The sequence below is a fragment of the Osmerus mordax genome, chromosome 2, assembly GCF_038355195.1.
Source record: "Osmerus mordax isolate fOsmMor3 chromosome 2, fOsmMor3.pri, whole genome shotgun sequence".
NCBI lineage: Eukaryota > Metazoa > Chordata > Actinopteri > Osmeriformes > Osmeridae > Osmerus > Osmerus mordax.
In genome coordinates, this window is record NC_090051.1 from 6,290,961 (window position 1) to 6,314,040 (window position 23,080).

The 23,080-nt window shown below is 42.6% G+C and overlaps 2 protein-coding genes across 2 annotated transcripts; one reads left to right on the top strand and one right to left on the bottom strand.

Moving 5' to 3' along the window:
* Positions 1 to 1,532: 1,532 nt before the first annotated feature.
* Positions 1,533 to 13,079, bottom strand: LOC136961756 (interferon-induced very large GTPase 1-like). The gene is made up of 5 exons (XM_067255174.1): positions 12,980 to 13,079; positions 12,626 to 12,798; positions 12,266 to 12,350; positions 12,094 to 12,170; positions 1,533 to 9,381 (listed from the first exon to the last, which is right to left on the bottom strand). Exon 5 carries the CDS (start codon positions 9,140 to 9,142, stop codon positions 2,132 to 2,134), a length of 7,011 nt encoding a protein of 2,336 aa, XP_067111275.1. The 5' UTR covers positions 9,143 to 9,381; positions 12,094 to 12,170; positions 12,266 to 12,350; positions 12,626 to 12,798; positions 12,980 to 13,079; the 3' UTR covers positions 1,533 to 2,131.
* Positions 13,080 to 14,906: 1,827 nt separating this feature from the next.
* Positions 14,907 to 19,361, top strand: LOC136960337 (zinc finger protein 271-like). The gene is made up of 2 exons (XM_067254799.1): positions 14,907 to 15,687; positions 19,321 to 19,361. The coding sequence occupies exons 1-2, from the start codon at positions 14,907 to 14,909 to the stop codon at positions 19,359 to 19,361; spliced, it is 822 nt and encodes a 273-aa protein (XP_067110900.1).
* The last annotated feature ends 3,719 nt before the right edge of the window (positions 19,362 to 23,080 follow it).

The following is a 23,080-nucleotide window of genomic DNA, read 5'->3' on the forward strand; positions in this document are numbered from 1 at the left end:
GGAGGACACGACACGGCTACATCTGAGACCGCCACTACAACATCTGCCTGGCGCAGCTGCAGCACGACGACATGGTGAACTCCGTGGCCATCAGCCCGGCCGACCAGGAGCTGCTGCTGTCCGCCAGCGCTTGCATCGCACGGGACAGAGAGGAAGAAGAAAGAGAGAGGGACGATAGAGAGAGGAGGGAGAGCAAGAGGAAGAGGGAGGAGAGAGAGCAAAGAGAGAGAAGGAGGGAGGTAGGAGGGATAGGGGTAGAGAAAGGTCCTCATGTTATTCGATCAATGGGAAAACCTGGACCAAGTTAAACGGCACAGGTCGGAGAGGGGGCATGAGAGGGAGAGAGAGACAGAGGGAGACAGGGACAGGTGCTTTTCTCCCGTGGGTGACACACTCCAGGAGTGTTGGTGTTGTGGTCAACAAGTGCCCAGTTTAAACTACAAGTCTTAATCGTTACTCTTACCCTACTGGCTGAAGAGGGCCTAGTTCTGTCTCAGTCTGACACAAGTTCATACACAGTATGTACAATTTATTTGACTCTGATTCCCTAGACATAAGGAAAACTATGATAAACTATGATACATAATTTGTTCCTTTCAAGGAAAATTAAGGCCACGAGGAGAGCCATGTACAGTAACATCTATCACCTTATTTCTTGTGTGTCTTTGTTTTAAGGCTTTCAAACCATGCGTGCACGTAAGCACCAGTGTTTATAGTGTATCTTATTTCACGTCGTTTTTATATGTTAGAATGTGTTTGCGGGTCAGTGAGGCATGATGGGAGAGCTTTGGAGAGGTCAGAGTTCAGACTGGTCTCACAGAGAATATCGATCCTTTTCACTTTGTTTCAAATCACAGCATTCTGTCTGAGACAGCTTAAACTGCCGTGTTTGTCTGATTAATATTAAACTAAAATACCCAGAACTATGGGTGGTTTTAAGTGGTTTCATAGCCCTTCGCCTGAACATTCCTTAAGTGAAACCAATACATGTATGAACTGTGCTGTAGTTTCCCCTTTATTTTGTTGTCAAAGTCAGATGAACATAAGGTAAGAGTGTGACTCAAACAAGCAAGTTCACAAACAAGTTGATTGTCTTGTGGAGACAACATAACCCCCTGGAGTTATTGCTGTGGTCTGTATACAGAACCCAATATGCCTAGAAAATGACCTATGACCTCAAGGGATATCCATCAATCCTCTACAGTACACAAACAAACATACACACTTGTTACACACACATTTAATAGTAGTGGTGCTCAAATAGATATATTTGACATAACAGTTTTATTCATGTTTGGGCAAAATAACTTGTTGCTTATCAGTGTGGTTGAAGATGTTCCACATTGGGGTCTGAAGCTCCAGAATCCACTGAACACAACTGTAACTTACTCCATCGGAGAGAGATGTCTTTTGACACAGCAAAGGCCTCTTTTTTTTGTGTTCATGTCTGTCCTGTGTTCACTTATTTTGTAATATTGGGTTTGCCTGCTGCTACCTGATGAAACAAAACTGTTTAAAAACGAAAGACAGGAAATGTTATATTTGTATTATTGTATTGTGTATATATATAGACAGTACAACACAAGATCAAGGATCAGAAGTGCACAGTTCTAACATTATTTAGGTGGTCAGAGTCAAAGAAGTGTCTGTATTCACCAGGCACAGCGCAAAGTAACCACATCTTGGCTACCAGGCACAGTGCAACAATATTCATATCTCAATTACCATACAACAATAACATATCAACAATAATGTTACCCTAGGCTGCCTAGAGTCGTAATATTCCCTTATATGTCACATTAAAGACAACGTTAACCATGAATAGCTATCTTGTGCTAGTCATTTATTCAACAACCAAGATGTCCAGACATTTATTCCTGACCACTAGTGGTTAAAAGTAATCTCACAATTTGAACTGAATATCGTTACAACAATGTCCTTCTTACTGACCCATTTCATGCCGCAAACTGTGATATGAAAAGTATTTTTTGGTTGACAGCCACAAATACTATCCCTTCATGGCCTTCTATGCACATATTGATATTCATGACACAAAGTGATTGACTAAGTATTTATAATAGCTGTATGTATTTCATGGTCATGGTTTTTCCTTTTATATTTGCTGGGACTGTTACTTGAGTTCTTTCAGTGCTGATTCTGGTGTAATCTGTCTCCAGCTCTGAGGGATTTCACCTAAACCAGCAAATTTTAATCTGTTCTTATTCTCCCATTGAGACTGAAATGCACAAAGGAACCATTTCCAGTAACACTGATTGCTACCATCTGCAGTGATGCTCCATTGACTATATGGTTCACCAGCATCTCTGTATGTCTTGTAGGGCATATAACCACCATGATAGCTGAACTTATCATCACTGCTTACAGATGTGCTGCAGAAGTCAATAGAAAAATTATCTGTGTCTTTCCAATGCCTGCCAGCTATAGCTTTAGAACGATGAAACATAACACTGTGATCGCCATCATGGCCAGGGATGGTGTTTGTGCAGATGGCTTTGCAGAATGGGCACTGGGCCCAACATCCTTGGTGATGATCAAACAGGTGCTTGCTGGCTTGGTTTTTCAAAGTTGCAAAATACTCTTTTCCTGAATTTTGCTTTTCTTGTTTTACCATCTTCATCACCATCTCATTAATACATTTTGCCATCATCTCTTTGAGTTCTGTCAGGCCCCGGATACGTTCATTTTCAATGCTCGTCAAGTCCTCTCTTTTTATTACCATGTGCGTTCCAAGTTTCTTACAGAAAATGTCAAGCCATGTTTTAGCATTGCCACGTTGTGAAACCACTTGTGCTGTTACATCTGTATTCACTTTTAACATCACACTTTCCAGGGAATGTAGGTTTTCAATATGCATGTCTGTCATGTTGTCATTTGAACAAGATGTTTCCACCTCTCCTTGGATGAATCTTTCAAAATAGGTCTTTGCTTTGTTAATGTAGTCCTCATAGTCGTCAAAGCTTCGCTTTTTGGCCAGATGCACCAGTATGTGATTTTCAAGATTGGATCGGTTTCCATTAAAGGCTGGGTTGTTACACATTAATGAATCACAAATTTGAAGACTGGTTTTCAGATTTATTTGCTGTTTGATTGCTGGTTCCAGCTGTTTACAGAGAAAATCTGCAAAAATTGTGATTGAGTTTGCTCCTTTGCAAAAGTTCGTACACATCTGAAGGTACTGTTCTCGTTTGCTTTTCAAATATGTTATAGGATCTACTGTTTTCCTGAAAGATGAATGCATCCTCTCAAATGTTGGAATTGCTTTGATGCACAGATGAACAGACAGGTCAGTTTGGTATTCTTTTGTGAATTCAACCTTATTTGACTTTTCATAATCGTTAATCTCGCTTTTTATGTTGCTTAATATTTCATGAATAAAGCTATCATTGAAATCGTTACCAACAGCTTCTTTCCCAGTAATATATCTTTTGACACGGTTTGTCACTTGGTGTGTACACTGATTCATACAGTCCTCTGGATTTCCGTGGAATAAATTAAATCTATCCAATGAATTCCACCACGATTTGTTTACGTGTTTTTTAACATCCAAATTGAACTGGGCCTTTTTGTTTCTAATCTTGCCAGTGATGTCATTCTGATTTTGAAACTGAACATGTAATATTCCTTCCACTACAGCTCTGACATTAACACATTTCTCTGGAGGTTTTTCATTTGCCACTTTGGTGTTCCAGTCCGTCCAAATAGAGTTAAACTGCCTCTCCACATCCTGGTCGGTAAGCCTCTGGTCTTTTAGTTTGAATGCCAGGTTTTTGCTCATTTTGAGCAATTCTTCCTCATAGTCAGAATTTCTTTGGTCAAGTTCTGATTTGTTTTTCTTGATTGTGATGACATCTTTGCATTTCTTTAGGATGTTTTGAATGAGCTCCCGGTTGAGATTTTCCAACCGCTTGTCAATGGTTACTTTCCATTGTATAAGGATTTCTGGGTGTTTGTTTCCCTTGAAGTATGTGTCTATTTCCCCTGTCAAGGGATCGTACACTTGACCAAAATCAACAATCAGATCTTTCTGACTCACATCCTCGATGATATTGCTGAGAAGCTGGTTGTACAACTCGTTCTCTTTATCCAGGGCATGTTTTCTCAGCTTCCAGGACCATTCGGAAAACATATTTTCCAAATCACTGTACACCATAATTTCGAGTGTATTTCTGAAGCTGAACACAAAGTTTTCCTTCAAAAGACCATTCCATAGGTCCCTGATCCGAACTTTTACTTCAGATAATGTGGAAAATCTACAGCCTGACTTCCACTGTGCGGTGGAGAGCACCTTGTTCTTCAGCTCCTGAACGTTCCGGCTGTAGGAGGGGTTTGGAGGTGCCATTGGGGGGTCTCCCTCTAGAAGGCCCTTGAAGTAGAATACTTGAGTTTTTACATCAAACTGTATTATATCACTAAAGCCAGTGACATTATCAATTTGCTCCTCTTTTGCTGCAGTTACAGCCATAGCATCTAATTTCCCCATGAGATTTATTCTTCCCTCCATGTTTTTCTCGCCGGCTGAGGCCTCTGCAACATTCTGGTGCACAAAGATGCAGCTTGGTGTAATTTTAACTTGTTTCATCCTCAAGAATGCCTGGACGCAAATCTGAAGGATGTCATGCATTTCAGATGGGTTTTCCCCCATGATGTTGATGATGGTGATGTCCCCTATTCCAATAATAAAAGTTGCCAGTTCATTGTCATGACTGAGGGACATATTAGTGCTGAGCTCAGGTGATCTAAGGCCCTCTGTGTCCACCACCAGAACATACTCATATTTCTGTTGGGCCACTATGGCTGGGTCCACCTTGATTAGCTGCATGAAGGCTCCTCTTGTGCATCTGCCTGCGCTCACGGTAAACTGAAGACCAAACATGGCATTCAGTAATGTGGACTTCCCAGAGCTCTGCAGTCCTATAACTGACAGCACAAATACCTTCTTGTCACCAAGTGTTTTATTAAGACGGTCAAAGACAGCCTGAATCCACAACAGAGGCACGTGGGCCGCATCCCCATCCATCAGCTCTAGTGGCAACCCAGACATCAGCATCTCAGCTCCTATTGCAGGAAGAGCCTCTATAAATTCATATGTCTCCTTCTGATGTTTTGTTGTAGGCTTGAAAACTTCATAAATCTGGCTTGTTTCTCTCATGATATGCTGAAGTCCAATTGTGGTAGCGGTCATTTTGTCAGATATTGTGTTAAGTTTTGTTAGCAGTGGATCTGTGTTGGTTGATCCTCCTTCAACCTTGGGGCCACATTTAAATGTTGCCCATGTTGAGAGGTACTCTTCCTCATATCCTGCAAGTGCACCCAAGTTGAATTCATCCAGGAAAATTCTCAGCCACTGCAGCATGTATGATTTTGTCTCTTGTGAATGAGCTGGGGATGTTAAACAGGTAATAAAAGACCTCATGAATTCATTGGGTGGTGAAGCTGCCTCAAGCTGTGCCTTTCGAATAGAGGCTTTCTCATTCTTGATTGCGTCCAATTGACATTCCAAACTTTCTTTTCCTTTGCATTTCAGACGATACTGATCCTTATCTTTCCGGCACCAATCATGCCACAGCTTTCCTTGTAGAGGTAAAAGTTTCTCCTTGAAATTCAATGATCTTTCCTCCCTCAACAGGCACATCAAAACATTGGCTTGTTCATGACCATCTCTGCAGGATTTCTTGTCTTCATCCACTTTAAACTGATGTTTTCTTGCTTCATCACAAAATATTTTGATGCTTGTGTTCTTCTTGTATGTGTTGACACAGTGTTGGATGTGTGATATTATTTCTTCGTTCAGCTCAGCCTCGTTCCTGTTTTTGGCACCTAATTTCACTTTTGTTGGATTTTTAAAAGTCAGACTTTTTTCCTGTCCGGCGAAAAGGACAATCAGAGGGACAGTAGATGTATAAAGGTTCTTGAAAATCTTTTTGTTTTTTTCATCTAAGGGGCATTCTGAAAGTAGAACGACATTCACAGTGCTCACGGACTGCATGAATTCAAGTTGCTGTGGATGGTCTCTGGCATCACCATGAAGGTTCAGGAAAGCCACACAATCGTCAAAAATGTCATCTTCCTTCCCCGCTGGACAGTACCAGGTGATCTCCACAACTCCGTCCATGAGGAGACAGTCTCGAGTGCTGCCTTTGCAATTACGATGGAAAAACACCTTGTGCTTTTGTTTGCTAATGACATTGTTCAAGATCTCGGACTTGGAAATGGACGACTCTCCCAATCTGATGAAGGACGCAACTGGCACTGGTGTATTAAACATGTGTCTGCTCTTGTATTTGCTGTGGCTGTCCATTTTAGATTGTGCTTTACTTTGCCATGACTTCTTGATGTTCCGAAGGGCCCAGAGAGGGAATTCTATTTCGCGTGTAAAGGGGTTAGATACCAGCAGGGGCAGGGCAAACTGGCAACTGGAGAGTTTTGAAAATATGTACTGCCTCAAAAAATCATCAGCACAGTGGAAAACAGCCATGTGAATATCCATCGGGTGAATGTGTTGCTCTTCAATGTGTACTTTTTGGACGGTTTCCTCAGAAAAGTTTAAAAAATCATCATCGTCATCCTCAGTACCAACAACATGGCTCTCTGGAGCTGTGGTAGTCGGTTCAGGTTTGCAGGACAGAAATCTAGCCCTGTAATCCAACATCATCAGTTTGTACAGATACTGAGAGCTTAGCTCCGTTTCTGTTTTAGGTGGTTTAACATCCTGAGATAAAGCATCTATCACTTGAACATCCCTTTGTTGCATGCGTTTGGGGAGCATGTTGCTTAGACCCAGTTTATGGAGTAAATTCATACATCTGGTTGTTTTCTCATCCTCAACGGCACATCTTGGTTCCATCTTCTCATCTTCATGAACTTCACAGGAAGATCCATCTGGTTTTGGGACTAAATCTTTTATAACTTCCTCTGGCTTGACACCTCTGTCAATGAGTTTTGATTCATCTATAATGGAATTCAGTCTTTCCTCAAGCCTTTTCCAGTCGTGGTTTGTGCCTTCAATTGCTGACTTAATAGAGGTTGAAATTCTATCTTTCATCTGTGACTTAATAATCTGTAGTTTTTTTCTTTTGTCCGTAACATTCAGGTCTTCATCACTAGATGCAGTTAAAGCCGTAACAAACAGGAAGGCCTGGGCCTTTTCCAAACTCAATTCTTTGAGAGATGAGTATCGGTGGTATGCTTTTTGAAGCTTATCTTGCAAGAAGATGACTTCATCCAAACTCAGAAGATGATTGAATATCTTACTATCCTTGCAATATCCCAATGGCATGATTATGGTAAGTATCAATAGTTCCGCTTCTTCCTGACCACTCTCCCTAAATGTCTTAAACAACGCATTCAAGGACAGGGTGATAGTTCTAGTGGCTTCCACCATGGCATTGCGATCTTCAAGGGCATCAAGCGCACCTGTAGCATCTTCCAGTTTCTTCCTGGCTAGCTGCAGGTTTGTGGCAAGTTCAGGAAATCCAGAAACAGAAACTACTTCATACCTATCTACTTCAGTTGCATAAGCCCAGTTAATGATGTCTGTTCGATCAGGGAACTTATTCACACTGTGTAGACCAGGCTCCATCAGGGAGCGTGTCAGAATTCTCAGGTTTACTGCTCCAGGATCACTGTTTATTTTAGCCACATTCAACAGATAATCTTGGAGTGCCTGACTTGAAAGACACACCTGAATCCATATGCGATGAGATCCAGTTTTTTCTCTCAAACTTGTTTTGAACTGCAATAATTCTGATAAGTGTTTTTCACCATCGGCAACACTCCAGTCCTCTACTGATTGAATCATGTTCCTTGCACTTTGCTCTGCTGAAAGCACCTCTTCTCCCCAGAATGGCATCACCTTTTGCTTTGTGTTTTCTGCATATGCTTCCATCAATGTGGTGCTTAACTTGAGAGCATCTTTGAAATCATGTTTGTGAGCAGACATAATGATGTCCCATACTGCCATTAAGTTTGTTCCTCTGTCAATCACCCTCCAGGTTTTGTTATTATTGACCAGATGAGTCTTCCACAGCAGGTGGTCATCAATCTCAGCCGGACCCCCAGATTTGCCGACTGACAGCTGCACCAGGCTCATGAGAGCTTCATTGTGTTTTCCAGTAAAAGATCCTTTCAGTTGCGAGGATGATGTTTTTACTCCAGCGGAGACATTGAAAAGTCCACTGTACCCAGCACCAACGTAAATATCCAGGGCTTCTGACATCAAACTCTTCATCTCTGATTGTTGACTGTCTTGAAAGCCTTCTGCAGATGCTGTCCACCAGTAAACTCCTCCAAAGTGAATTGGACCCTGGTTCACATGAGACCCATATCTCTCAAAAAAAGCGGGTATTCTGTTTTTTACAGGATTTTGATTTTTGGAATATAAAATGAGCTTTTCTATTTCTTCAAGTTCAGCAAGGGCTGCGTGTGACAGCTTCAGTTGATCCTTCTCAAAAAAGCAAGATGCCAGTGGGACATAGTTGTACTTTGCATTGTAAATATAACTTTGTTCTGATGAATGCTTGTTGATTTTCTCTGTTTCTTTGGATGTTTCCCTCTCAACTAAGGTCTCTAGGCTGAATCCCGCGAATCCAACTGATAAGTTAACACCAAAACTAAAACCAACTTTCTCAATGACCTTCTGAAAAGTGTTCTGTGTTCTACGGGATGAGAAATCTTTCTGCTCATACATGACAGGCTGTTTAGAACCAAAGAGTGAGAATGACTCAGGAGGCTCAATGAGTTGCTGTCTGGTCTTCAGCAGGCTCTCCAACTCTCCTGTGTCATAAACGCCTTCTAGAGCAAGACCTCCAGATGAACTCTTCAAAACATCAACATTTGAAATAGCTTCAGTTGAGGGTAGGGTGTTCTGTAAGACTGTTACCTGCCTGTCGATGTTCTCCATTACATCCTTCAGAGTTTGTGTAGCGGGCATCCAGCTTTCCTTCGGGACATCAAGGGCTACACGGACCTTCTCCTCCAAGCCTCTAACCCTTTCATCACTTCGATTTCTGCCCTCGATGGACAACTTTTGAAGATCTGTTAAAGCTTTTCTCACTTCCTCTCTTCTCTGTTTAGAAGATTCCATTGTCTCATTGTCAGCTTTCATCGTCTGACTGGTAATCATCTCATCAAGGGCTTTTTTTCCCCATGGGTAGCGAACATGTCTTCCTATCTTTCTTTGCTCTGTATTATTTAAATATTGTAACGGTGTCAAATTAACAACATTTAATTCATCTTTAAACACCTTCAACCAGTAAGGTTCATCCAGTCCAAGGTTCCGTAGCTTAACTGCAATATCTGTAGGTTCTGGATCTGGAGATTTTGGATCTGACACGTTGCCTTTTCTTGTCTTCAGCTTCTTGCCTAAGGAAATAATAAATACAGGATTACTGATTTAACTTCTTGCCTAAATGACATATTAGGTATGGAAAACGGTCTTCCTGACTTCAGGGATTTCGACTTTATATTAATAGTGTCGGGAATTTTTCAACCGCCAATAAAATGTAAGATTGTAAATTCAAGAAAATATCCACTGGGCAAGCTGCTTTTAAACCTAAATCAGTATTCAGACTTACTGTATATCCCTTAACACTGTATATCAATTGACACTTTTATACAAGCGCTGTTTCAGTACTGTGATAAGGTCAGAAGGCCTGATAAAAAATGAATCAAAAAGATTGCTGATTTGATGAAAACAATCTTCTCAATCTTCTTGTTTATAGAGGACATGGTGGGTTTGAAGTTCAGTTTGTCTTGCATTCTCTTTTCAGGGTTGTTACCATTAGGGTGCTTTCTATTTCGTCAGTGTTGAGCCATAACGTTTGAAATGTAAAATTGTTGGCGACATTGCTTGGTGTCACTCAACTTGAAGCATGTTGAACGCACATACACACAGCTATGTCAGAACGCTGCCACAGTATTGTGAGGTTGGGGTGTGTTATAATAAATTATATATATATATGCACACTAGTGCTGTCAAACGATTAAAATATTTTACATTTAGTCATTTTACATTTAGTCATTTTACCGCGATTAATCGCATTAATGTCATAGTTAACTCGCGATTAATCGCACATCTCTTCAACATGGAAAAGTGGATCGGATTGCTCAGTGCAAATATAATTTTTTTTAAATTGAAAACAACATTGCAATCGCCTGGCTTTGACGAGGGGGCGGAGAATTCGCATCAGCTGTGTGCTGGACGTGCTGCGATGATAGCTCAGTTCACAATGACAAAACACACAGATCACTTTGGTCTTGTCAATGGAACCATTTGGCAACTTTTTAAAAGTAAACTTTCCATTCAGAATCTTATTGGCATCCATTTCGGCGTCTCGCGCTCACCATCCACTCAAAACGTAACGTTAGCCTACTACTCTTTAGCCGGCTCGCAAACCCAAACAAGTGTGTGCGGCGTGCCTGTTGTTTTGTTTCCGGTCTAGCTAGATCCGGTGTGTTGTTGTAATTTTCAGTGGTTGTTGCAACAGCATGTGAAAAAAACGACAAAGTTTTCTAGGCCAAAAATAACGTTAATCTTGCGATAAGAAAATTGACGCCGTTAACGCCAGCGGCGTTGTTACACATAAAACTCTACTGAGGCACAGGCCCCTATTCATATCCCTTTTTTTTCTTTCAAGCTTGCTATAGTAAAGGCCCTTGCACACTGAGTGCAAAATTTTCGTATCTGTTTTTTCGCAATCATCAGCCTCAACATTCGGTGGCTCTGAATTGCCAAAAACCTATCAAAATGCTGGCTATGGATGCGAATACGCAGAAAATCGAACCCGATCCGAACTTTTTTTTGACAGACGAAAGTTTCAGAGGCAGTGTGTAAGCGTGATTGACATAACGTGAGGTTGTATTTATTTTTTAACATGCGAACATTTCGGATACGAATTTCGGACTCAGTGTGCAATGGCCTTTAATGCGAGCCTGCAATTTTTTGGGGCATTCATTTAATCGCATATAGTGTTTTTTTGAGCTTCATGTAATAATGTTTTTATGTTTTAGTCAAAATATCTATTTAGAAACTTTCTTTAGTTTTGTAATGTTTTCTTGGCCTATCTCAATTCTTACGTGTGTGCCGAGTCTGACACCTGGACTTCTGTGTGCATGCTGCAGTGGCTATTTGGCAAGCTCAGAGCGCGCTGATATGGAATTCTGCGTGCATCGGTTTGTGTTTTCGGTTTAACACTTTTACTAGCGTTGATTGGGATACTGCGTTTATTTTTTTCCGGGATTATCAATCATGCACTGACTAATAAAGCAAAACTTTAGATTTTACTCTATTATACTCCTTTGAGAGAACTGCAAAAGTAGTTTAGTCAGAAGACTTTATGATTGATGAAGCACATATAAAATGTATAAAAACAATGCAGAGTTTCCCACAGAAAATGTGTTAGTTAAGGTGGTAGGCTGGTTTGTGGGGCTAGTTTGTGCGATAGACTAATGCGATAAACTAATGCGTTCTGCAGAAAAGGTTTGGAATGAAAGGGAGAAAACAGGACAGAGTAACACGGCGGATATTATAATTTATTTTTTTACGACGTAGTTAAGACGGCAGGCATGTGTTGCTTAGGCGGCCGCCTTAGCTGCAAAGTGCTGCGGGAAACCCTGCAATGTCCAAATAAACTAAGCTTAAACATTCATATGATATTTACAATGTCTTTTATCTGAAAATATATCTTGGTTTTGTTCCTTGTTCTGAAAAAACTATACAGACTAGATTATCTACGTAACTGGTGTTATTTTAAAATGTGATACGCAAGTCAATTTAGTAATTGTTTTGTATTACTAACAATTACATAAAGATTTAATTAATTAAAATGTAATTTGCAAAACCTCTGCCTGAAAGCCAACCTGCTCGCATATTCATTATGGCCCCGAAGGATATAAACAAATTCAGATACTATTCTCAACTGTCATAACATATTCAATGAAGGCAGACAGTGATCAGTAAAATTTGAGATTGATTGATCATGTCTTGTTGCAAAACTACTTGGCAAATACACAGAGAGAAAGCAATGCTCAAATCAGACATTGACTAAGTTTGTCCACAACAGAATAATTAATTACATGGAATGGGTCTTGTATCTGGACAGGATCCTCTTCCTAGCCTCTCAGCTTCCGTTGAAATACATTTGACAGTTCGTCTGAAATGGCACAATACAAGAAACACAGGCTTATAAACAGCAGTCATTGCTAAACGTTGACATTTCGAACTTTATTGAATGCAACATTGTGATACCTTGTGAAGCTGAGCAGGAAGGGACGAAGCAGGAATCCACCACCAGGGGCGGAATCCTCGCTGTTATCAGGGTCTGCTGTATTTCCTGTTTGAAAAAGTTTAATCACTGGGAGTATTTAAACAAACAAAAAAGTGTATCAAGTTCCAAAACTTTTACAAATAAGTGGATGAAGAAAATGATTGCAGTTTACAAAAATGTACACCTGGGGTGTTTATCAACACTTGTATGCTTTTCTTTTAAAATTATAAGTTAAAATGTATTGCATCACCGAGTAAAATGTCCGATTCCAAGACGAGACCTTCAAAAAGAGTAAAATCCAAGACCGGTCTCGAGAATTATAACAGTAATATTTGACTTGCCTATCTGATGGTTGGATAAGGCCAAAACACTGGGGACTCCGGTCAGAACTCCGTGATAGAATCCAGTTCCAGTAATCAGACCGTTGTATCCCCAAAAAAAAATTATTATGAAAATACAAGATTGGAGCTGGGGTTGAGGTTCTCTCTCATGTGATTATTAGGTGGGTGTGGTTCTGTAAATACAAACATACTGTAGATAAGAAATACAGAATAGAAAATAAACACGTTGTTTTCGTCAAACCGAAACTAAACAGCGCTAGTCTCGGTTTTTTTTTACTGTAAACCATACATTAACACTTTCACTTAGGCTACATAATACATTTCGATAAACAGATAATACACGAGGCAACTTACATTTCGTTGGACGCACACAATTCTACTTCTCTCAACTAACTTCAATTTAGCAACTCTACAATCTTGCCGAACTTGTGCCTGCCTGGTTTATTGCGGGTTCTAATAAAAATAACAGTCACTGGTGCTAAATAGACACTCCCGCGGTCCTTCTTCTTAAAGGGGCAGGCCCCCTTTTCAACAGGTTGCATTTAAAGGCGCGTTCGTATGGCAGGCCTAGTGGGCAAGTACTAAGACGGCCCTGTGTGTCAACCACGCGTAATTAACGCCGACTTTGCATGCAAAGACGGCGTTCTTTTTCGCCTCAAATTGAACCATGTCATGTGACAAGTTCAAAGCACGCGTTTATTTAGACGTGTGCTTTTAACGTGTCACGAAGCACGCGTCTAAACGTTACTAATGTAACGTTTACAAAGATAACGTCGCCATATACGTTGCCGCTATCAAAGTTCCCTCACGTACTACGTCGCCGCCATCACCCCCATTGAGAACCAATAAAAAAAAGGCTGAGACGACACGCACATTGTGGGCAAAGCTAGTACGCAGTGTATGTTGTCCGAGTGTGTGAGGGCACTAATCACCCCCCATAAATACTTGCCCACTAGGCCTTCCATATGTTCGACATGGACTGCGGCTGCATGAAACGACCGGCGAGAGTAGCCGCTTGCAGTCGGGGAGGAGTTGAAAACGGCTCTGTGAAGTCGGACATTCCAGCTTCTAGTGGTTTGCTGCGTTGATGTCAGTCATGGCCGATCAAGCGCTGTTTGCTTACTTTACTTTATTTATAATTAAACTTAGTCTTTCCGTTAGTGAAGAGGCGGACTAAAACAATTTCTTCGACACATTTTCTATTCAATTAAACAGTTTGGTCCGGATTTGAGCATTGTTGGCGAAACTGAAGGTGTCAGAATAATTACAAAACACGCGTCAAAGTTGTTGTGTGTGAGTCTGGCCAATCATTAAATACTTCACCAACTTCACATAGCTGTTTTTAACTCCTCCCCGACTGCAAGCGGCTACTCTCGTCGGTCGTTTCATCACGAACGTTTTGTATTCACGGTTACTTGAGCTCTAAATCAATATAGTTTGTCATACGTAAAGTGAAGTTTTGAGACCTAATGTATTTAAGATCAAAGCTATGTTGCAGTCCTACTTATGAAGCTAAGTGCTAGCTTTTGACGTTGTATCCACGATTTGCGACTTTGTGCTTGGGTTTAAACTAATTTCGGTACTAGCTAGCTCGATTGTGTTGTTAGCTAGATTCAGTGTTTGTCTTTATTAATGGGGATATTTTAGTACGTTGTGGAAAGCGTATGTAATATGATTTAATGTTGTGTAGATGCACAGTCTTGTGAGTCTCAAGCTACTTACTCCAGTTTTGTGAACTTTAATATGACCGCCCTCGTGGGCAGCATAAAGATAGCTGTGTTCTGTATTGCTGCAGTGGAGCCAATAGAAATTGAGCGCTCATAAATATTCCGTATTTTGAAGAAAACCAAATTACTATGAGGAGTTGTATGCCAGAGATTACGTATTTATCACAGTGTTGTGTTTCTCCAGTAAAATAGAAATCATAAAAACATACACCTCCCACCAAATGATCAACATTACATATGCAAAGTGGACAATATGACAGACAAAAGAGTTCCTTCATGTGAAAGCTGAGTTCTCATTGGAACTGTTTCTTCCAGAACCCCTACTGGCCAATCATACTTGATCATGGGCGGAGACTAGACAGAGAAGACACCTTAAGGCTCCAGAGAGACTACAGAGACTCAACCAGAGAGACTACAGAAACTTGAGCAGAGATACCACAGAGAGACTCAACCAGAGGGAAACTCAACCAGAAACAGCAGTAACCAGACAGAGGATCAACTAGAGAGAAAAAATCTTCCAGAAACTAGATACAGGATCCAGAGAGAGCTGAATTATGAAGACACCTCACTGTGATATATGTGGGAAGAGCTTTTCCATATCCAATAACCTTAAAAAGCACATGAAGATCCACGCTGGAGAGAAGCCCTACAGCTGTGACCTTTGTGATAAAACCTTTAGCCAAGCTGCAAATGCCAAAGTTCACCGTAGGATCCACACTGGAGAGAGGCCCTACAGCTGTGACCTCTGTGGTAAAACCTTTAGCCACTCTGGCAATTTCAAAGTTCACTGCAAGATCCACACTGAAGAGAATCCCTACAGCTGTGACCTCTGTCATAAAACCTTAAGCAGTGGTAACAGTTTAAAAGTTCACCGCAGAATCCACACTGGCGAGAAGCCCTACAGCTGTGACCTCTGTGATAAAACCTTTAGCCATGCTAACAGTTTCACAATTCACCGCAGAATCCACACTGGAGAGAGGCGCTACAGCTGTGACCTCTGTGGTAAAACCTTTAGCCAGGCTAACGATTTCACAATTCACCACAGAATCCACACTGGAGAGAAGCCCTACAGCTGTGACTTCTGTCATAAAACCTTTAGCAGTGGTAACAGTTTAACAGTTCACCGCAGAGTCCACACTGGAGAGAAGCCCTACAGCTGTGACCTCTGTGATAAAACCTTTAGCCATGCCAACAGTTTCACAATACACCGCAGAACCCACACTGGAGAGAAGCCCTACAGCTGTGACCTCTGTGATAAAGCCTTTAGCAGTAGTAACGGTTTAACAGTTCACCGCAGAATCCACACTGGAGAGAAGCGCTACTGTGCCCTCTCTGGTAAAACCTTTAGCAGTTGTAGCGGTTTCACAATTCACAGCAGGATCCACACTGGAGAGAAGCCCTACAGCTGTGACCTCTGTGACTATTCATGTAAAACAAGTGGCCATCTGAAGAGTCATCTGCGTGTCCACAATAGAAAAACCCCAAAGCAGTGATGTCTAGGGCCAAACTGTCCCAGTAGTAGTACTGTAGAGCTCCTTTTTTGCATATTTCTGTGAAACTTGTTAAATAAACATTAGCTAGCTACACTATGTACCCTCTAAGCTAAATATCTATTACTTGTTTGGACAATTTGATGGTGGAAAAAAGTAAAACCCTTTTAGTTATGGAGAGGAATATAGCTAGATAGCGCTAGTTCTTTGGGGTGGGGGGGGATTCCGGTTTTTCCACTTATCACCAGAATGGTCATAACTTTTAAACAAAATAATGTTTTTTTATTGCCCACATAATTATGTATATTTCATATGCTCTAAGTGTTCCTTTATCTTGTAATAAAAGTGGTTGAAAAAGTACGAACGGAGAAGATTATTGTAAAAGGATGATTTTCCTTAAATAATCACGCATACATTTATGTAATTAGAAAGCCCTTCTCTTCAATATTGTAGGGCTGTTTTGGCAGCCCCTTTGTCACTGGTCACCCAGACACTCGTCTGGGACAGTCGTTGATTTGCATGAATGCTAAAATGACAATCACACCTTAATGACACACCTCTGGAAAGGTGGTCTCAACAGTTGAAGAGGAAGGTGGACCGAGGAAGACTGAAATTATCATTAAAAGTTGTGTTCTTGTAAATATTGTTCTTAACAGCTTTTAATGTCATGTTTGATATGATTTTGTTTCTTATTTTATGTATTACATTCTAGAAATAATTGTATTGCTATAACATGTACATTTACAGGGTTTACAGAGTTTGTGCTTGCAGCAGACCAACATGTGTTTACACATATTCCCTTGTCTTGCAAGGGCACCACTTGGTCTACTGCAGCCTTGATTAATGATCCAATTTGAATTTGTATGCGTTAGACTTTTCAGTCATATGACCGGTGTCCCCATTTTAGTCAGGTTTGGGTGTATATAGGAAGAAGTTTTTACCACTAACTTTGAGTTCTGTTTACGATACAGCTCCGGTGCGTTAGGCGCCTAGTCTTCATTGTGAATACCTTTGTTAACCATTTATTGTGCATTTTAAGTTACTTGTTCTCCTTGAAACGTATCTATCACGCTACGGCGGTGAAAACGTTGATCTAGTCTGGTTGATGCGGATAATACTGATTACAAACATAGACTTTTGAAGTAGGTTTAAACTTAAGGCCTCTGAGTCACTTACGGTGGATCTCCACGCTCCGAAGGAATTTACCGGAGCCTCAGTGATTGGTTTACATACTAGGTCTACTATGGTTAAATCCATATTATAGTAATGATAAACGACTGATTAGTGAACACGCATACTTTAGGGTCGATGCTCTGATCAAGCAGACGATTTTTACCTACGCCAGAGTTTCATGTCATTAACTGTTTAGCGCTCAAGGTTACAGGTAACGCACTTGTGCATATTTCTAAAATTGGAGTCAGATATTAACGAGTCAATTATCTCCCTGAACATCTAACCAGAATTAAATTGGGTTTCCCAAGCCGGGGACAAACACCAAGCGTCTCCAGCCTTACGAGATCTTCCCCAACCTACAATATGATATAAACAGGGCAAGTGTATGATTCAATACGAAAATGAATGAAAATAGGAATGCATGCCTATCATTAGGGTTTGGTACCGAAACCCAGTTCCACTATGGAACCGGTTCCTACGCAACCGGTAGGAATCGGACCGGATTAGAATGCAAATTTTGGTTCCATTTAATGTGTTGACAATTTTTTTTTTCCTCTGTCGCTCCAAAACTGACATAAAAATATCACACTTTCTCTGTAGTCTACCATTAGATAGCTACCGTAAATGTAGGCTACTTTCAAAATGCCATATTTTCCCTCTGGACCTCAGTCGTTCCAGGTCTTTTCTGTGTGGAGTTTAATTTTCCCCACGCCTGCGTGGCTTTCCTCCGGGTACTCCGGTTTCTCCCACCATCATAAAGACATTGCATCGTATGAATGTTGGTGAATGAATGCTGGTTGTGGTCGGAGGGCGCTGATTGGTAGCCACGCTTCTGTCAGTCTGTCCCGGGGCAGCTGTGGCTACAGTTGCAGCTTACCACCACAGATATGACTGTGTCTGAATGAATACTGGACTCTGTAAAGTAACTTTGAGTACTTAGAGAAAGCGCTATATAAGATATATCAAGAAAAAATATATATTATAATAATCAAAAAGAGTATTGGGACACCACTTACTCTCACGGGAACGTGCAAAACTAAGGGCTAGGGGTAAGGGCTAGGGGTAAGTATTGGAGTAGGAGTATTGGGATTCTGCCTAAATCTTGTCAGTATGTGGATAGGATGAAGTACAGTTTATTAGAGTCAGTGTGACCTGTGGACAGTGCTTGGATGAAATCCAAGCACTGTCATGTAATGTGAACTATTACTATGCATTCGATATTACTGACTAGTAAGACAATTTCTATACCAAAACCCGTTCCCATGCTTCGTTGACCTCAACAACACCGTGGGTGTACAGAGGACAATCGTGGTTTGCTGAAGTCAGACAGTGCCACCTGGATGATATGCTGCCTATACAGACAACGAGGAGGAGGGTTAACAGGCCTAAAAGCGGCATGTGTAACAGCATCCTCAACCGTGACGAGGATGTCAAAACGAACTCTCCCTCGGCAACTGCGCTTAGAAATACAGTACCAACCGATGGAGCAGTTAGCGCTCGTCGCCAGTCTTTCAGGGGAATGCATGAACAGTTAACATGTCCGATCTGAGAGTCCAACATGTGTGAAGCTGCGGCAAAACAAAAGACAAGCAGGCGGGTCGTCCTACAAGCACAGCGATTGGCAAAGTGCTGATCCGATGATCCAAAAAAGGTCACGGCGCCAAGTGTAACCGGTGTAGTCTGCGTTGATTTATGGTGTGTGAGAACCACTATTTGATAATACCCCCCTCCAACAATCCCCCATTTCTCCCCTCCTCTCTCCTTCTTCCACTCTCTCTGCCCTCACCTCATCCCTCATTCTGCCCTTTCTCCCCTGCACTCTTCTGCTTCTCCCTCCCTCCTGCTCTCCTCTTCCTCGTCTTCCTCTTTGATAAAAGAATAAGACAAACACCCCCCTTGCATACAAACACACCTGTGTGTGGGCAAAGATGTGTGAGCAGATGAGACCACTTGGGATCAATAAGAATGGTGCACAATGTTAATTGCGAAACACTCATTGGGAAATTGGGAAACAGTCAACATGCTCAACACAAACTTGACCAAACTATATGTATTGTGACGCCACGAGAGGCTACACAGCCCTCAGCGGGACAGCTCAAAGTAGTGCGAGGACACCGGGGTCGAACAAAACAAGGAGTTTATTAAAGATCTTCAGAATTAACAAAAAAAAACTTCCAAACGCACATAGGATTTCAAAAAACGTACACGGCGCCTCTTCTTGGCGCAGGAATCCTCCTCCTCTCCAAACCCCACACACCACCTAACTGTGGCTCTCCCTCTTAAACAAAACCCCTCTGGTCATCAGGGTCTGATCAGTCCCAGGTGCGCGGGAACGCCCCGCTTTGAGGGAGGGATGGAGCTCCCGACTCCCCCAGCAGAGGGAGCCACAGCTGCTCAGGGCTGCATCCACCTCCGGGGAATGTAGCACCCCTCCAGGACCCAGCGTCTCGTGACCTCACAGTATCTAAAAACTTTAGAAAAGCTAGTGTTTTATCTCATTTTTATACTGAAGTACTGAAGTAAAGTGCCTGTGTACTATTAATGTGACACACAATAATTGGCCTTTGTGTGGCTGCAGTCATGATATGGAGAGAAACACAAACAGCTTAGAAATTACAAGGGAGGTATAAACTAAATGCCAATGTTTTTATTTGTATGTATTAATACAAAAAGTATTAATAACTCCGTTATGCATTTCAGAGTGTGAAATGGCTACGGTGGTTGTTGAAGGGACAGGTCCTCTCTGTCTCCGAAGTCAGGTCAGTAAGCAGGCGGCTGCCTTTAATGGTGAGTCTCGCAGCTACAACAGAACGCCTTGGAGAGAGCTGCAGAGATCCTGTGGAAGAATCCTTTAATGGACTTCTTCTTCTTCTGTTTCTCTACGCTGGAGGACTCCGGAGGATCTGGGCCTGGACAGGGAACACCATCACACAACAGGAGATGATGTCACACATAACAAGCACTGTCCATTTAGTTGAAAAGAGTGTGTGTGTGTGTGTGTGTGTGTGTGTGTGTGTGTGTGTGTGTGTGTGTGTGTGTGTGTGTGTGTGTGTGTGTGTGTGTGTGTGTGTGTGTGTGTGTGTGTGTGTGAAATGGTGGGAGAGCCAACTAAAGTGGGAAAGCCTAAATGAACAAATATGATCTGACAATATATCATGACAATATATCATGATCTCACTTCCACAGTTGAGGGGAGTAACTGAGTTAGACTTCTTCTGTCCTTTGGCAGCAGTACTCTGTGTACCCTTGGTGACAGCATTGGTCTTCTTTCTCATCTGGGATGGAAGTGAGACCAAAGACAAACATAATTCATAAAAATTATTAAGTGTTTTACATTATGTTGACAGGAAATAAATGAGCAAAGTCTAGTTCAGGCATGGCACTCTGGCAGCGCGCGTCATACGCTCATTAACTACACCTGTGTTAGCCTGCTCAAGCCCATTGAGCTACGTCCGATTGAGCGGCATTCAAAGGCTGCGCAGATACACACACACACCCCCGGTTGCTGTATGATCTGTGCTGCTGCCAACCTCCACCCTCCCCTTCTCCCCCTTGTTGTCTGTATGTTCTATCCATCAGGGGGATTATATCTCTATTTGCTCCCTGCCTCATATTCTATGTATGTATGTTGCTCGCTAATGGACTGGGTCTCCTAGATACATACACTGCCAAAATCAAATCTATTTCCATGTCTATGGTTATCAATAAATGCTCAAATCTAAAACGTGAGTGGCTTGACTGAACTACATTAACTGTAACTATCTATCTAATGTGGTGGGATGGGTGTAGCTATGTGGTAGAGCATTTGGCTGTGGATCAAGATGTCAGAGGTTCAAATCATCCGTGTGTGTGTGGCTTTGAATAAAGAAATCTGCTAAATAACGACATCTACTGTTTACTACTCATACATAATGTATTCTAAACATGCATACTTTGAACCCTTTCTTGTCCTAGACTCAGTTCAGATCAGGTCTACCCAGTGTGTGTGGAGTTGTTTTCAGCTTACCAAGGTGAACCATCTCTGGAGGCTGGAGGGTTTGGTTTTTCCAAGATGGCCCAGATTGTCTCCATCTGGGCAGGGGTCCAGAGCCATGGAGCTCCTGGAGATGGAGGAGCTGTTGGAGGTTTGGTAGGGCCAAGAGGAAGATACATCAGATGTGGAGGAAGAGGAGGAGTGACAGAACTGGGAGGTGGAGGAGGCTAAATCAGAGGTGGAGGAAGAGGAGGAGTGGCAGAACCGGGAGGTGGAGGCGGATGAGGAGCTATCGTCAGATAGCTCAGATCCATCATCTATCCTCACATTTCTTCTGAAGCTGGAGCTTCCATTGACCTTTTCCAAGCCAGCAGAGTCCTGAGCATTCTCCTTCTCCTCACAACCTGTTTCAAAATGAACGGTAACATCCGACACAGCAGGAGCGCGCCAGTCCTCGGCGTGGCGGCAGATCACCGTGGCGATGGTCTCGGCCAGGCAGCAAATGGCTCCCGCTTCTCCGTGGCGAGCAGAGCGGAGCTGGGCCCTGCTACTTTTAGAGCTGAGTGACAGCTTAGCGTAGGCCGCCTCCAACATGGCCTCAAGGGCGTCTGTGCCACTGAAGAACGGGCTCTGGGGCTGGTGATCCAGGATGAGGCTGATCCCGTCTTGGGACCAAAGAATCCATCCCACTTCCTGAAGGAGAGTAGCCTCTAGCTTCGAGGGGGTGGGGGCGCTGGAGGTCGAGGGGGACTCCTGGAGGGCTAAGCGTACCATCAGCCCGTGCAGGAGGTCCCGCAGGGTCTGGTGGTGCAGGGCACTGGGCCCGGAGGGTGTCCAAACCTTCTCCTGGATCAGAACCTCCCCGGGCTGGAGGGAGGGGGTCTCAGAGGGCCTTGGGGGCAACCAGGAAAGCACCTGGACCTGCTTAGGGAAACCTGAAGCTCCATCATCCTTCCCATCTTCCTCGATATTCATTTCCGTGGCAACATTGATGGCTTTGGTCAGGCAATCTGACATTTCTTCCTCTTTGTGGAAATCAGAAACGTAACCAACCGTATCGTAGTTGGGGACAATGATATCAGCCTTCTCCGACTGGCAAACTTCCTGGTTGATGAAACCTAAACTCAACTCTGGCTTGGGACTTCCTGTTGTCCCTTCCTGGTCAGTGGCTTCAGAAGAGGAGCTGCTAAGGAGATCCGCCAGCCTGGCCATGGCCTCAGCATCAAGGCCTAGCACAACAAAACACACTCACACTTTTAAGTATCCTATTATTATTATTATTATTATTATAGCTATTACCTATACTTTTCTTTAAACAGTGATTGACTTTGATCGCTAACATTAATATTATAGTTATTAACTATACCTACACTGTCATTCAGCAGTACTGTAACACTTACAACTGTAGTTACACAGTGTTACTAGTTGCCTGAACACCTGAATTCCCTTCGGGGTCAATATAGTGATTGAGTAAAAAAATGTCTCTACCTTTGTTGACCATGGCCATGGCTTTTTCTGGGTCATTGCAGGTACAGTGAAGGACACCTCCCACCTTCATGGTTAACACCTCAGATATGGCCTCTAGTGCCCCCCTCTGGTCCTGGCTGGCAGAGGAAGATGGCCGCAGCCTGCTCTGTGAGCTGTTTCTACCAACAATCCCTTGGCTGGGGCCCGGCGGAAACTTGAAGGACCAGTCCAGAGACGAGTCGCTGCTGTCGCTGTCGTCTAAGGATGCATTGCTGTCGGAGTCGGCCCTGTCCTCCTTCCACATCCATTTGAGGTGATCGTTCATCGGGACACGTTCATCCGGAAGAAAGATGACCAGGCCAAGGAAGTTCTCCATCAGTTGTTTGAATGCCAAGTGGAGGAAGTTGTACATCAAAGGACTGAAGAGCTCCCAGTCCAGGCACTGCTTGGCCTCCAGGTTCTGGACGTTGGGCTGGGAGTGGCAGCGGCTTGCCGAGGGGAATCGTCCCATCTGTGTCTCCAGGAGCAGATGATATATTTGAATAATCAGCTCCTCGGAGAAGCAGTCGATCCTCGCCTGCAACACCCTCGTACCAGTGCTTTGGGACACCAGCAGGCGGTCCAG

Bases quoted from the DNA above. Each gene is read 5' to 3' on its own strand.
- LOC136961756 (XM_067255174.1), bottom strand. From the start codon at position 9,142: ATGATTACCAGTCAGACGATGAAAGCTGACAATGAGACAATGGAATCT.
- LOC136960337 (XM_067254799.1), top strand. From the start codon at position 14,907: ATGAAGACACCTCACTGTGATATATGTGGGAAGAGCTTTTCCATATCC. The intron at 15,688-19,320 runs GTAAAACCTTTA...TCTGGTCATCAG, and splicing joins GCGCTACTGTGCCCTCTCTG to GGTCTGATCAGTCCCAGGTG.